At 33.4% G+C, this 15244-nt stretch overlaps 1 protein-coding gene across 2 annotated transcripts in view; it reads right to left on the reverse strand.

Moving 5' to 3' along the window:
* The window catches only part of SNTG1 (syntrophin gamma 1), a 939244-nt gene that overhangs the window by 21457 nt on the left and 902543 nt on the right, over positions 1–15244 (reverse strand). For both annotated transcript variants that reach the window (XM_044245618.1, XM_044245617.1), the window contains one exon: positions 10965–11075. In XM_044245618.1, the coding sequence (XP_044101553.1) occupies positions 10965–11075 (111 nt within the window). The remainder of the gene's footprint in view (positions 1–10964; positions 11076–15244) is intronic.

The raw sequence follows: 15244 nt of genomic DNA on the forward strand, positions 1-15244 counted from the left end.
GTAAATCTCACTTGGTCATGGTTCATAATTCTTTTAAAAGATTGATGGATTAAATTTGTATAAGTATTAATAATATTAATACTATTAAATAAGACAGTATTTTGCATAATAATATGGTTAGTATTTTTTTCATTGGTGAAATCACTTTGTATTAATGAAGTTCTCAAACTATTAATTCAATCTCTACTTTCAGTAGGTCTAATCAATGTACTATTTCTCCTAGAGTCATATTCGGGAGTATGTGTTTTTCTATAAATCTCATCCTTTCATCTAAGTTACCTAGTTGGGGTTGGCATAAAGTTGTTCCTTTATTTCCTTTTTATCTTTTAAAACTTTATTTCATTAGGAATTACGTCCTCTCTTTCATTCATGATTTTAGCAATATGCATTTTCTCTTTGCTTGATGAGACTTCCTAAAGGGATTTCAATTTAGTTGAACTTTCAAAGAATCAGCTTTTGATTTTATTCATATTATCTATTGTTTTTATCTTCTATTTTATATTTTTCTGCTCTAATCTTTATTGCTCCCTTTGTTCTGCTTCCTTTGATTTTAATTTAGCATTCTTTATCTAGCTTCCTTATATGAAAATCTAGGATGCTGATATGAATCTTTCTTAATACACATATTTATAGATATGAATTTACTTCAATCACTTATCTATCAGCATTTAATAAATTTTAATAGATTGCTTTTGGTTTCATTTATCTCAAAATATTTACTAATAACTCTTGTGCTTTAACCTTAGACTCACTGATAGTTTCAAAGTTTTCCTTTTCCCAGCATATACAGTCAATTCTCTTTATTTGTGGATTCTGTATTTGCAAATTTACCTACTTGCTAACATATATTTTTACTTCCAAATCACTATCCATGGTGTTCTCATGGTCATTTGTGGATATATGCAAAGCAGTGAAAAATTTTAGTGATGCAGCATGCACTTTGCTAGTAGAGGTCAAACAAGGTAACACTTGGACTCCTTGTTTCAGCTCAGACTGTGAAATGTACACAAGAAAATGTCTTTTTTACAGTCTGTTTAGTGTCAAGATTTTCACATTTTTGTATCTGTGGCTTTGCTCTTTAAAATGACCACAAAGATGGGGTACCTGGGTGGCTCAGTACTCAAGTGTCTTCCTTTGGCTCCTTATGATCCCAGGGATGGGCTACCTGCCCATCGCATATTGGGCTACCTGCTCAGCGGGAAGCCTGCTCTCCCTCTCCAACTCCCCCTGCTTGTGTTACCTCCCTCCTTGTCTCTCTCTCTCTGTCAAATAAATAAATAAATAAAAATTAAAAAAAAAAAAACTTAAAAAATAAAATAAAATAAAATGACTGCAAAACATAGTGCTAAAATGTTGTTTGGTGCTCACATGCAAGAACTTTAGGGCGCCTGTGTGGCTCAGATGGTTAAGTCTCTGACTTTGGCTCAGGTCATGATCCCAGCCCTGCCTTGGTCTCCTGCTCAGCGAGGAGCCTGCTTCTCTTTCTCCCTCTGCCCCTCACCCCCAACTCGTGCTCTCTCTCTTGCTCACTCTGCTCTCTCTCTCTTTCAAATAAATAAATTTTGAAAATCTTAAAAAAAAAATGAACACTATAATATGCTTACAGAGGAAATACAAGTGTTGCATAAGCTTTGTCTGGGTATGAGTTACAGTGCTGCTGACTAGGAGTTCAATGTTAAAGACTCAACAGTAATATTAAATAAGTTGCCTTTAAACAAAAACACACATAAAACAAGTTATATTTAATCAGTTGATGAAAAATGCTGTGGCTAGAGGCTTGCAGGAACTCAACCCTGTATATCGCCTAGAAGCAATGTTTCAGTTTTTGCTGTATTACTGCTCATGATGACTTTATAGAACATAAATATCATGAATAAAAAGAATTAACTGCATTTATGAAGTTCCCCAATTCTCTTTTGTTTATTCTAGTTTAATCTCATACTTGATGGAAAATATATTTTATATGATTTCAATACTTTTGATGTATTGAGGCTTTTGTATGTCATAGCATTGGGCCTATCCTGAAAAACATTCTATAAGTACTTGAGAAAAAATATGTATTCTGCTTTTTATGGGTGGAATGTCCTATAGATGTCTGCCCAAGCAAGCTGTTTCCTTCTGTTTTTTCAAGTCTTCTCTTTTTTCATTTACCTTCTTCCTAGTTATTCCATCCATAATTATAAATGAGACATTGCAGTCTAATTATTATTGTTTAGTTTTCTACATCTCCCTTCAATTCTGCTTTTGCTTCATGCATTTGAACTAATATTATTAGGTGCATGTATATCTATAATTCCTATGTTTTTCTAACAAATTCACTTTTTCATCACTATAAAATTAACAATTATTGTTTGAAGTCTATTTAATCTGATATTAATGTAGCCACTTTAGTTCTATTTTATTATGTTTCTATGGTATATTATATATGTGAGATATAGATAGATTTTTTTACCTTCAATCTGTTTCTAAATCTAAATTCTATCTCTTATAAACAGCATTTAATTGAACAATGATTTTAGTAATTTTCTTCAATCTCTACCTTTAACTGAGGTATTTAAGCTTTTTACATCTAATGCAATCACTGTAAATGGAGGATTTTCATCTGCCATTTTACTCATTTTTTTATGTTTTTTAGGTTTTGTTCCTCTATTCTTTGATTCCTGCTTTTTTGTGTATTGAATAGAAATTCTTTGATCATCAAATTGACTATGATAAGTCTAGATACAGTTCTTTTTTATTTTATTCTACTTGGAGTGTGTGTTTTGTTTTGTTTTGTTTTAATATAGCTGATTGTTGACACATTTGTGACACTCATTTCAGGTGTACCACATAGTGATTCAACAAGTCTGCATGTGATGCATGCTCATCACAAGTGTAGCTACCATCCATCACCATACAATGTTATCATAATATCATTGACTGTATCCCCGAGGCCAAACCTTTTATTGCCATGACTTATTCATTCCCTAACTGAAAGCTTATATCTCTTACTCCCCTTCACGTATTTTGTCCATTGAATTATTGAATATGTAGATTATTTTTTATCCATTTTGAGTTTTCAACTATTATTTCTTCTAATCATTTCTTCTTTCTGTCCCTTTCTATTTTTCTTCTTGGACTCTCATTATACATATACAGGTGTGTTTGATAGCATGACATGGGTTTTTGAGATGCTGGTCATTTTTCACTATTCTTTGTTATTTTTCTGTCTCTCTGATTAGATCATCTCTATTGACCTATATTCAAGATTATTGATTCTTTCTTCTGCCAGCTCAACTCTTTTTGAGTCCCATTAGTTAATGTTTTATTTCAGTTAATGAATATTTCAACTACAGATACTCTATTTTTTAATGTAACGTCTCTGGTAAGACATCATTGTCATATTTTTCTTTAGTTCTTTAGACCTTGTTTTCTTTAGTAATTTAAACATATTAATTATACCTGACTTAAAGTCTTTGTCTACTGAATCCAAAGTCTGAACCCCATTTAAGACATAATCTGTTGGTTGGTATTTATCTTGCTTATGTATATACTTTTTGCTTTTTACACATGTGATAGTTTTTTGGTGGAAATTATATATTTTAGATAATATCTTTTAACAGCTTTAGGATCAGATTCTTCTAATTTCCCAAGGTTTAATCCCAAGATTTCCCAAGGAAAATCTGCTGATTTTCTTATTGCTGTTTGTTTGACACTTTCTTGCATTAATTCTATAGAATTTGCTTTCCCTGTAGTGTGTTCATACTAAGATCTCTGTTAGTTTGTGTTAGGGTTTTTTGTTTTGTTTTATATTTTATTGTTTTTGTTTTACATTTTTAAGTCTAGCTGCCCATTGGTCATATCTGGGTCAGCCAACTATCGGTCAGATAATTTCATTTTATGCGTTGCCTTTAAGTCTGTTATTCTTTATCAAGGAAATCTGCATATAAAGGCACATTTCAGGACACTTACAAGACAAAGTTAACTCTAATCTTCTTCCTATATGTGGTCCCTAGTTCAGTCAAAGTGATTGGTGTCTTTTCCTTTCCAGGTCTTTCCTGGGCATGCACATTATCAACATAAATCTCCAAGAATACATCAGAGTTTTCCTAAACTCACAATCATTGTCTATTATTCTATGACTTTCTTTTCAATTCCAGACCAGAATTTTGTTTGTTCCAGTTGAAATCTCAGGCTTAGATAGTCAAAATGTTGCCAGCAGTTTGCTGTTGCTATGTCCTAAGGTAGATCCCCTCTTTTCTTTTCTCCCCTCCCCTTGCTGAGCTAAGCTCTGAGTCACATAACCACCACACTAAGAATAGAGACTTCTCAGGAAGCTGCAAATTAAACCAAATTACTGACTCTGCTCTGGATGAGGTCAGACCTCTCAAATTTCTGCAATGCCACTGGCTTTTGGCTATAAAGCCACTGTCTGGGTGTTACTGAGTGAGGCCAAGCAGTTTCTCTTGCAGAGACAATTTTCCATTCATTCTGTGATTTTGGTTATTTTCCATTTTCGTCAATTTGGCTAATTTCTAGAAAACTTGAAAACGGAGGCTTGATTTCAGTAGCTTTGCAGGCATTTCCACTGTTTTTGAGGGAGGGCAAGTTTACTGAGGCCCTCTAGCCACTATTCCACAAGTCACCCCTCCTCTAGATGATTTGAATTTCTGTTTTATTGTTGGATTTTGAAAGTTTTGGGGTGTGATTTATTCATTTATTTATTTATTTACTAATCAGAACTCAGTTTTTCCTTTCACTCTGAAAGTGGAAGTACACATCAATTTTTTTAAGGTAAATTTTCTATTTTTCTCTCTTTCATTTACCCTTTTCTATTCATCTTGAATGCTATTTGTTCCAGCAGTGGATTCACAGAATCGTCTTTCGTCTTATGTTTTCCAAATTTTATACTGCTACATTTTTAGAGAATCCCTCAGCTATATTTTCCAGCTTTTGCTGTTTCTATTCTGTTACAGAGTTTTTAATTCAAATGTGATCTTCATGTTTCATAAAATCACTAATTACTCTATTTCCTAAGAGCTAGTTTTTAAAAATTAGCTCCAAGTCTTTCTAAGCACTCTGAGAAGGTTACTATATATATTCTACTTTAGGGAGATTGTCTTAGGTAATTGCTGAGGATGAGATATTGTGGCTGAGGATAAGCTGGAAGTCTGTCTTATGGAGTAGAGTCTTCCATCATTTCTGGAAGGCATTTCTGGGGCACTTAGAGCTTGATCCACACTCACAGCTTCAGCATGAGATAAACCCCTTATTGTCTCTACTGCAACAAAAACTCATGGGAAAGGACTGACTAGCCTATAAACTCAAATAGAGTTTCCAAATAATTATCCTGACAACTGAACCACTACTCATTCTCACTCCTCACTCATTCATACGGAGAACTGCCTGAGTGAGAATCACTGAATTGATTCATTTTTTTAAAAAATATTTTATTTATTTATTTGACAGAGAGAGAGAGAGAGAGAGAGAGAGAGCACGGGAGTACACAAGTAGGCAGATCAACAGGTAGAGGGAGAGGGAGAAACAGGCTTCCCCACTGAGCAGGGAGCCCAATGCCTGACTCAATACCAGGACCCCACCACTATGACCTGAGCCAAAGGCAGATGCTTAACTGACTGAGCCACCCAATTCAAGTCAAATCAATTGAATCTTTTTTTAAAAAAAATTTTATTTATTTATTTATTTTACAGAGAGAGATCACAAATAGACAGCGAGGCAGGCAGAGAGAGAGAGGGAAGCAGGCTCCCTGCTGAGCAGAGAGCCTGATGTGGGACTCGATCCCAGGACCCTGAGATCATGACCTGAGCTGAAGGCAGCGGCTTAACCCACTGAGCCACCCAGGCACCCTCAATTGAATCTTTTTAATGGCTTTTTATCTTTTGGGGGTTATGGGCTCTTCTGTGCATCTTTTTACTTTTATGCTGATGACGAAAACTCCTTTTCTTCTTTTTCTTTACCTATAACTTTCTGCAAATTCTAGGATATTTTGAACACGTAACTGAAGTATGTTGGTATTCTCAAGTCTTCTGAGAAGAGCACATGTGCTCTTATCCTCACAAAAAACCATGGACTATAATACTCTCCCTCTTACCCTGGAGGATGCTTAGTCTGAGCTTCGATAACTCATCCTACATAACAGGCATCATATTTATATATGGAAACCAGAGTTCTTTAACTACTTTTCTTGAGATTTTATTTATTTATTTATTTGAGATAACAGACGGAATTTGAAATGTTGGAACCCAGAGGGAGAGTGAGAGGAAGAAGTAGGATCCCTGCTCAGAGTCTGATACAGGGCTGATCCCGGGACTCTGGGATCATGACCTGAGCCAAAAGCAGACGCTTAACCAATTGAGCCACCCAGGTCTCTAGAGGTCTTTAACTAGTAAGCTCATATTCTTACTATTACAGGGTAATGGCTTGTATAAAAATTAGATAAACAATAAATGGCACATAAAGATAAATTGCATTATAAGATTTAACAAATTTTAATAACTGGTATTTGTTTAGTTTTGCTTTATCTAGTTAAGGCTAGGACAAAGGAAGTAATAAATTATTTTCTTCACATAATTATTGACCAATGTGTCCTTTATGTTTAACTTAAAAATAAACTTTTTATAGGCCCTTAATGATTATAAAAATATATTCACAAGTTGTTGTCCAAAATCACAAAAGTTTTACAATGTACTTATGGAAGTACATGGAGACTTCATGACACATAGTTTCAAAGTATTTATCAAAATACGGTGAGTAGAAATTGTCACTCTGATCTCTTTTATGTTAATCTAAGTCATAAGAAAGCTGATCTTTCTAGGTAAGAAAAAATTTTCTTCAAGTAACGTGGAATTTTATGTCATTGATTATTTTTGAAACTGTTTCTCATTTCTTCTGTCAAAAATTGTATATGTACAACTTACTTTTGTAAATGAAATTTTTAAAAAATCTATGGACTAAAATATAATGCTTTTTTTAAAGATTTTTTTATTTATTTGACACAGTAAGAGAGGGAACATAAATAGGGGGAGTGGGAGAAGGAGAAGTAGGCTTCCCACAGAGCAGGGAGTCCAATGTGGGGCTCAATGTGGGGCTCGATGTGGGGCTCAATGTGGGGCTCAATGTGGGGCTCGGTCCCAGGACCCTCGGATCATGACTCAAGCCAAAGGCAGCCGCTTAACAACTGAGCCACTCAGGCACCCCTAAAATATAATGCTTTATCTTGCTGGGTGTTTTTGTTGTTTACTAAAATTATTTTCTGGTAGAGTTTTATTTATTCATTTATTTATTTTTGTTATTTAGATTATGTGATTTAAAGTATACAGTTGTTAACTATCAAAGACAACTATAAATTGAGGAATTGTCCAATAAAACAGTGGGTGAGGAATTTTAAATTAGAGGGACAAAGACAATATTCCACAAATACATTTTGAAAATTGCTCAATATAATGCTGATGTCTGTGATTTACTTCAAAATGTGTCAAGATATGATGGATTAATGGACAGATAAAGGGATGGGCACATATGATAAAGAAGTCAGTGAAATGCTAATCATAGAATTTAGTGTGCAGAGGGCCTTTACTATAAATTATTTAAAGTATGCTGTATGCTTGAAATTTTTCGTAATAAAATGTTGAGAAAAGTGCTTACCATCCTCAACTGTAAAATAATGATCTAGTGTAATTTAAGAAATTATTATTTCTTGCTCCCAGGCAAGCATCAGGGCAGGCCTTAGGGATATGATGTTATAAGATATAGTCTTTGTGTTTAAAAGTTCTTGATCCAGTGGAGGAAGCATGCTAGTGAACAATTTCCATCCAGGATGGTTACCAATGTTATGATATACATAAATTTAGAAGAGTTATACAATATACAGAGATGTTTCTGTCCCTGTTTCGGAGACAGGGACTCAGGGCAAATTTTCTACACTGAAATTTTAAAAATTAATAAGGTTAACAAGATACAGAAAATACCCCAGGCATTTAATCAATGATGCAAACTTGGTTTATGGTTATAAACTTGAATATTTTAAATGTGGGAAGGACACCGAGCTTACATACATTAATCACCTTTACTAACTTCTCTCTTAATAATAAAAGCTGTTATTTTTGGATATTTCCTTAGTCATTATGCTAGGTCTTGAATGATAAAATCATTCATCAGTGTTTTTGTTTTTGTTTTTTGTTTTTACTGTCTTCTATGTGCCAGGCCCTGGGGATATTTATTTCTACACTTTCCTTGAAGAGGAGCAATTTGTAATTTGGTGATAGATTGCTCTAGGTAGTACAGATAGAAAATGGTAAAAAGGAGATTTTTAACTCAAGGCTACTTGATTCTAATTTTCTTTCCACTGTATCATGTTGCCTATTCCCTTAATTTAAAAAAATATATTCTAACAGAGGAAATGTTGAACTCTCAAATGACATCAATTTCAATCATAAGTCACCTTATGATACATAAGTCCAATAAGTCCAATAATGTGACATATGCCAGCATTCTCCTTGATGTTCTCCTGTGATGGTACTTTTTATTATTATTCACAAGTTACAATTATAAATAACAATTGTGGTAGTTTTAATTCTTTTTTAAAAAGTTTATTTATTTATTTATTTGACAGAGATCACAAGTAGGCAGAGAGGCAGGCAGAGAAAGAGGAGGAAGCAGGCTCCCTCCTGAGCAGAAAGCCGGATACGGGGCTGGATCCCAGGACCCTGGGATCTTGACCTGAGCCGAAGGCAGAGGCTTTAACCCACTGAGCCACCCAGGTGCCCCTAATTTTAAATCTTAAACAAATTTTATGTCAGCAGAGGTGACAGTCAGCAGACTGGCCAGAGGTGGCCAGTAAGGCCAAACAATCCTATAGAGCCGTTTAGTTGGTCTCATCTGTGTTAGTCTCCATATTTAACTTGGTATTTTCAATGTTACCCTTAGAGGTATTATTATCCTTCTTTCTATAGAAGGAGGTGGTGTCTTTAAAGAAGTTATAGTTATATAATTTATATATTTTATATGTATATATACACACACACACACACACATATATATACACACACGTTATGTATATACACACACACACACACACACACACACACATTATGGTTATATAATTCACCAATGTTATTTTTGTCTGTCTTTCTCCTATCCATAATTATGATCTAAAATTTTAAGAAAGCCATTCAATGAATTTTCTGAAACTAGCTCTTAATGAATGAATTTATTAAATATTGCCTAAACACTATAAAAAATGAGTAATATTTAGAAGCTGTGGGGTAATAAACTTAAGTAAGTATAATTAGCTGTATAAACAACATATGCTACATAGAACTAAAGTACAAACATTATACTTAGTCATTGCTTTGAGTTTCTCTTTTTGTTTCAACTGATTTTGTTGTCAACTATGATTTATTAGCACTTAAGAAAACAAGAAGAGAAGTGATATATCAAATGTTATACTGCTATCAATAGCTAGTGGTTGAGTTTCCATATTAGCCAGAATATAGAACTGAAAATATTAACATCGATCACCGTTATTGGAATATGGTGATGCATTTTTTTATGGTAATACTAAGAATTGATTTAAAGAGCAGTGTGAGCATCTGGCACAAAGGAAATGATTGACCAATCCTAGTTGGAGGGTAAAAGAGGAGGAGCTGTAGCAAGAGATGGGAAGAAAGCAGCTCCATAGATACATCTATATTTAGGGAAGAGGCAATGATGGAAATGTAGAATTGAAAATTATGCAGCAATTTTAAATAAAGGGAGTGGGTCAAGTTTTGATGGTATTTGCCTAAACTGACAGGAGACAAATATAAGGCAAGTCCATGTGTAACACCAATGCTTTAGAGAAATGTAGCAGGAAAAGAGCCAGCAGAAAGGGGCTGTATCCACAGTTTCCGCTTTAAATAACCTACAGACTAGGCAGAGTGGTGAGGCAACTCCAAAGATAAATATAAGACAGAGTTAGAGTATCCACAGAGAAATTCAAACAAAAAACCACGGAGAAAAGTTAAGGGACAAGAATGAGCAGATATATAAGGTAAGAAAGAAGTTATTGTTAAAATAAGAATGAGAGGACCTGATGTGGATATAGAGCAGTGTTACAGCAGATGTGCACTAAGATGTCAGAGAGGGTCGTTCTTTGGAAGGTTTTGATGGTCAGACTGACCTCCTCACCTGAATTTAATAGGTGCAGGAATGTAACAAAATTATGCTAATTTTAATCTATAGTTGAAAAATTATATATGAGTTTTCATTTCCATAGCATTAGTTTTTCACTTTAGTGTTTGTTATTTATTCTTTCCTCCACATTGGAATAATATATTTATAATTTGTTCTACCCCAAACATTATTATTGTGAATTTTCTGGTAGAGCAATTGAAATAATTTAAATTCTGAATATATACAAATATATGTATTAATAAAAATAAATTTAGTGAATCTTTCCGATGAGTTTAAAACAACATACTTAATATATTTCAAAATACTGAAAATTTGCATCACAAAGCAAGAAATCATTCACTTATTCATTTTATTAACACATAATAACATGAGGAAAATGTGAATTAATTTTAAAAACTACTTTTCTTCAGGTATTTGTATTCATATTCAAAGAGGGAATAGATAATAGATAATCAGAATTTTTTATTTAAATTATTTTAAATGTGGAACTACAAAGAAAGTGAATATTTTGGTTCCTAGAATGTTACTTTAGTGTGACACAAATGCAGTTTGTAAGAAATTTAAAAAATGCAGTTAGCTCTAACTTATTTTGAGTTATGCCTTTCAGTGAAATTTTACCACTAAAATCTCAAAGTGATTTTATTCTTTTGGCCATGAGGGATGTCCCAAAATAAATAGATAATGTGGGTTTTTGCTCTTTTGGTTCTCCTAAATATTCTCCCCTGGCATCCTAATGGCATTAATATAGTCAGCTTATATGATGATGGTTTATATGATGAGTTTGTATTTACCTTTGCTTCAATCTGCTTAGTATCTGGATTCTGAAACAAAAATTTGATTTTGCTCTTGCCATCATCTGAAGAACCTTTAAGCTGAGAAAATTTATATCTCCAAAGTATAGCCTAAAGGGGGAAAAAAAGAGAAACATATACAAGTCAGCACAATTAATATCTACATTCAAACCAAGAAATAGTCCTCTTTTAAGTGGTAAAGTTAATCATATTAAATTAGTACTATATCGTAGGATTAAAAAGTAAATTAAAATATATTATCAAAAGCCATAACTTACTATTCAACATATCTTTTAGTTTCCAGAAATAACTTTAGTACCAATGAAATAATTATTTCAAAAAATATGTGCAAATAAATCAATTTGAGTATCCTGCTTTATATTATCATGAAATAAAAACAAGCTCAATTAAAAGATATGTCTATGCTACTGAAAGAGCAATAATATTTGTTATTTGTTTCTTTTTTCTATTAATAGAAGCGGTAAGGTGATTTTTGAATTGATAATTCTATAGATATTCTGTAGTACTTTCTCTTAAAGCTTAAACTAATAATCTGTAGCTTTGTCAAGATAAAAGATCAGCCTTAGCAAATAATTACAACAAAAATTTATATGGTACCCTCACAAGACTACTAAAATAAACATTTTAGAGAACTAACCCATCAATCTATAATATTCCAGTCAATAGAATTATTTGACTAAAAGCCATCTTCCAATATCACAGAAACAAATTTAGGTAGTATGAAATCTATGTAAGAACCAAACATTAGTTACAATATGACCATGAACTCATTGTTTGAGTATATAGTGACATGGAATCCCAAAGACAAGCCTAAAGATTTTTTGCAAGTGAGAAGTATGCATTTTTTTTTTGTTGGAGAGAAAAAAATAGGACCTGATATAAAGAATTCTTATCACACAATTTATTCTATTTTAATATCTCACATAATATGGTACATTGTCACAATTAATGAAACAATATTAGCACACTATTATTAACTTAAGTCCATCATTTACTCAGTTTTTGTTAGTTTCAGCTTAATGACTTTTATCTAAGACTCCACCTAGGATACCACATTACATTTATTCATTTTGTTTTCAGCTCTACTTGTCTGTGAGAGTTTCTCAGATCCTTGTCAGACTGTCCTTGACAATTTGAGGAGTACTGGTTCTGGCTCAAGATTTTGTAGAATGCCCTCTACTGGAATTTATCTGATTATTTCTTATAACTAGGTGGGCCAAAGATTTTTAGAAATGAGATAAGACCCTGTTATTTTTGACAATAATCTCAGTGTGTGTTTCTGAGAGGTTTCCACTTACAATATATTATTAGAGTGGAGTGTGTTGTATGTGTTTATTAAATTTCATCAGGTGGCCTTAACATGATTAAATAATTCATTGAAATGTAAAGCTATTTTGGAAAAATGGCTTTATATATGAATTATATTTCTTATTATTCTATTATTAAAGTATTTAATAATATTTCTGCAAGTTTTCAACCTTTTAAAATTTGTTACTACTTGTTTTACATTCTCATATATGGTCTATTCTGGAGCGTGTTTCTTGTGCACTTGAAAAAAATCTATATTCTGTTCCAGTTGAGTGGAGTATTCTGTATATGTCTGTGAGATATAGTTACACTTTTGTTCAGGTTCTGTATTTCTTTATTGGTCTTCTGTCTGGTCGTTCATTTCATTATTGAAGGTGGAGTATCAAAACTTCCAACTATTATTATAGAGTTGTGTATGTCTCCTTGCATGTCCAGAGTTTAGCAAAGCCGCTGTTTTGCTGCCTCAGCATCCATTCAGTTTGACCAAGTGGCCTGTAGGACCTTAAACCCACATTAGCCCCCCTGTGCAAGTGCACACCCTAGACAGGAGTCACAGAGTCACAAACATATAAGTTCCTGATATGACTCCCCAACGGCCCTTCTGATCAATAGAATCCCTTGTCTCCCAGGGTCTGTATGCTTTGTGTACAACTTAGATAAGCCCCCCATGCAGCCTACTAAAATCTTGCTCTTTGGGTATGAATTGACCAGTCCAGCTTAGCTCAGTAACCCCAAGCATTCTACCCATAGACCCTTAAAAAGGCATGCACCCCAGGTCCTGTCTCACTGCCTGTACTGCTCACTGCTTTAACCACCCATGTGGCTCCTCAAGGCATGCCATGCCCTTCCTCCAGGACTCGCTAGTAATAAACTCCTCTATTTCAGTTTTGTCTTGTGGTCTGTTGCAGAACTGTGGCTCACCATCTGGCACCCTGTGCTTTACTTAGCAAATGTTAATTTAACAAAGTCATAGTACTCTAATTCTCTCAATGTTTAAAATATTTTGGGACCCTGATGTTTGCTGCCTATGTTTATAATTGTTAAATTTTCTTTTTGAATTAATCCTTTTATCAATATATAATACTCTTCTTTGTCTCCTATAACAATAACATAAAATCTTTTTTTTTTTTAAAGATTTTATTTATTTATTTGACAGAGAGAGATGACAAGCAGGCAGAGAGGCAGACACAGAGAGAAGAAGGGAAGCAGGCTCCCCGCCAAGCAGAGAGCCCGATGCGGGGCTCGATCCCAGGACTCTGAGATCATGACCCGAGCCGAAGGCAGTGGCCCAACCCACTGAGCCACCCAGGCGCCCCCATAAAATTTTTTTTTAAAGACTTATTTGTTTGAGAGAGACAGAGACAAAGAGACAGAGTGAGTAGGGGGAGATGTAGAGGGGGAGAAGCAGACCTCAGTGAGATTGTAGCCTGATGCTGGGCTCCGTCTCAGGGCCCTAACTAAGATCATGACCCCGACATCATGACCTGAGCCAAAATCAAGAGTCAGACTCAACTGACTGAGACACCCAGGTGCCCTGACAAAATCTATTCTTAAACTGGTTTAGCCACTGGATCTCTTCTAGTTACTATTTGTATGGATTACTTTCTTACATTGTTTTTATTTAACCCACTTGAGTCTTTAGATCTAAAGTTAGCCTCTTGCAGACAGTATGTTGTTACATCATGTTTTTTAAATCTATTCTGTAATGAAGAGAAAATGATAGTTACTGCTGAATGATAACAGAGTTTCTGCCTGGGGTGATGACAAGTTTCAGAAACAGTGTGAATCAATTAATGCCACCAAATTGTACACTTAAAAATGGCTAAAATGAGAAATTTTATATTATTTTAACACAATAGAAATAAAACTTAAAAAAAATCATTCTGGAAACAATATAGCTCCAAAATCTACTCAAAGCAAATGCTAATTAAAAAGTTCACACTTTAAAAGGTATAATGAAATTTCAAAATCACAAATTCCTTAAAAATAAGGATGACAAACTTATCAATAATAAGGACACATAATGCATTTATACAGAATCTTGCTGAGTCTTTATCTACTTATTCACCAAACATTTTTGAATGAGTACTATAGTGATCACTTTGATAGATTTAGATAAAAAAGACATTGTCACCATCCCAAAGACATTAATTTCTGAACAAGTAAATGCTCTTGTCTTAATTTTTACTATAAGAGTATACAACTTATAAAGAAGCAATATCCGATATTATAAATTGTCTTAAATATTTCTTTAGTTCTACTACTGTACAGAATCCTCTAACAATAAAATCACATGGGACAATTAACTTTCTGGGAAAAAATGTAAGCTAAACATTTAACTCACAACTTCCTCTAAATAAAATTCCTTATGTTTTAAAAAGTGAAATAATTTTAAATGAGCCAAATTGTAGGAAAACTACATAATGTAAGTGAATATTGAATAACTTTGAAAAGAGGGAGTTCTAGATACAGGAGTAACAAAAAATAATATACTCATATGTACAAGTAATGTATATTTACCAAAATGAAATGCAATAAACTTAGCGGCATATAGGATATATGGTATAGTGTAGAGAAAATTCTAAACATATAATAAAAAGGCACATAATAATATGGAAAAGCCATTAAAAATGGCAAAACATTACTTATTTTTAATAAATATAAGAGCGTGTTCAGTTTCACTAGAGTATAATAATATTAAAATGACTTAGCTTTGCCAAACATTTAGTAAAGAGCACTGAAAATTTAGTAACTAAAGCTAGCAAGGTTATGTTGTAACAAATATTTGCATAAAATTGCTAGCAAAAATGTGAATTCCTTAGGATAATAATTTCAATATATTTTAAGCCTTAAAACATTCATATTATTTGATCCAGAACTCCCATTTCTAAAAATTAACTAAGGAATAGGATATATGAAAAATAAATGATAATGTTAAATATATTATTAGT

The sequence above is a fragment of the Neovison vison genome, chromosome 4 (assembly GCF_020171115.1).
Source record: "Neovison vison isolate M4711 chromosome 4, ASM_NN_V1, whole genome shotgun sequence".
NCBI lineage: Eukaryota > Metazoa > Chordata > Mammalia > Carnivora > Mustelidae > Neogale > Neogale vison.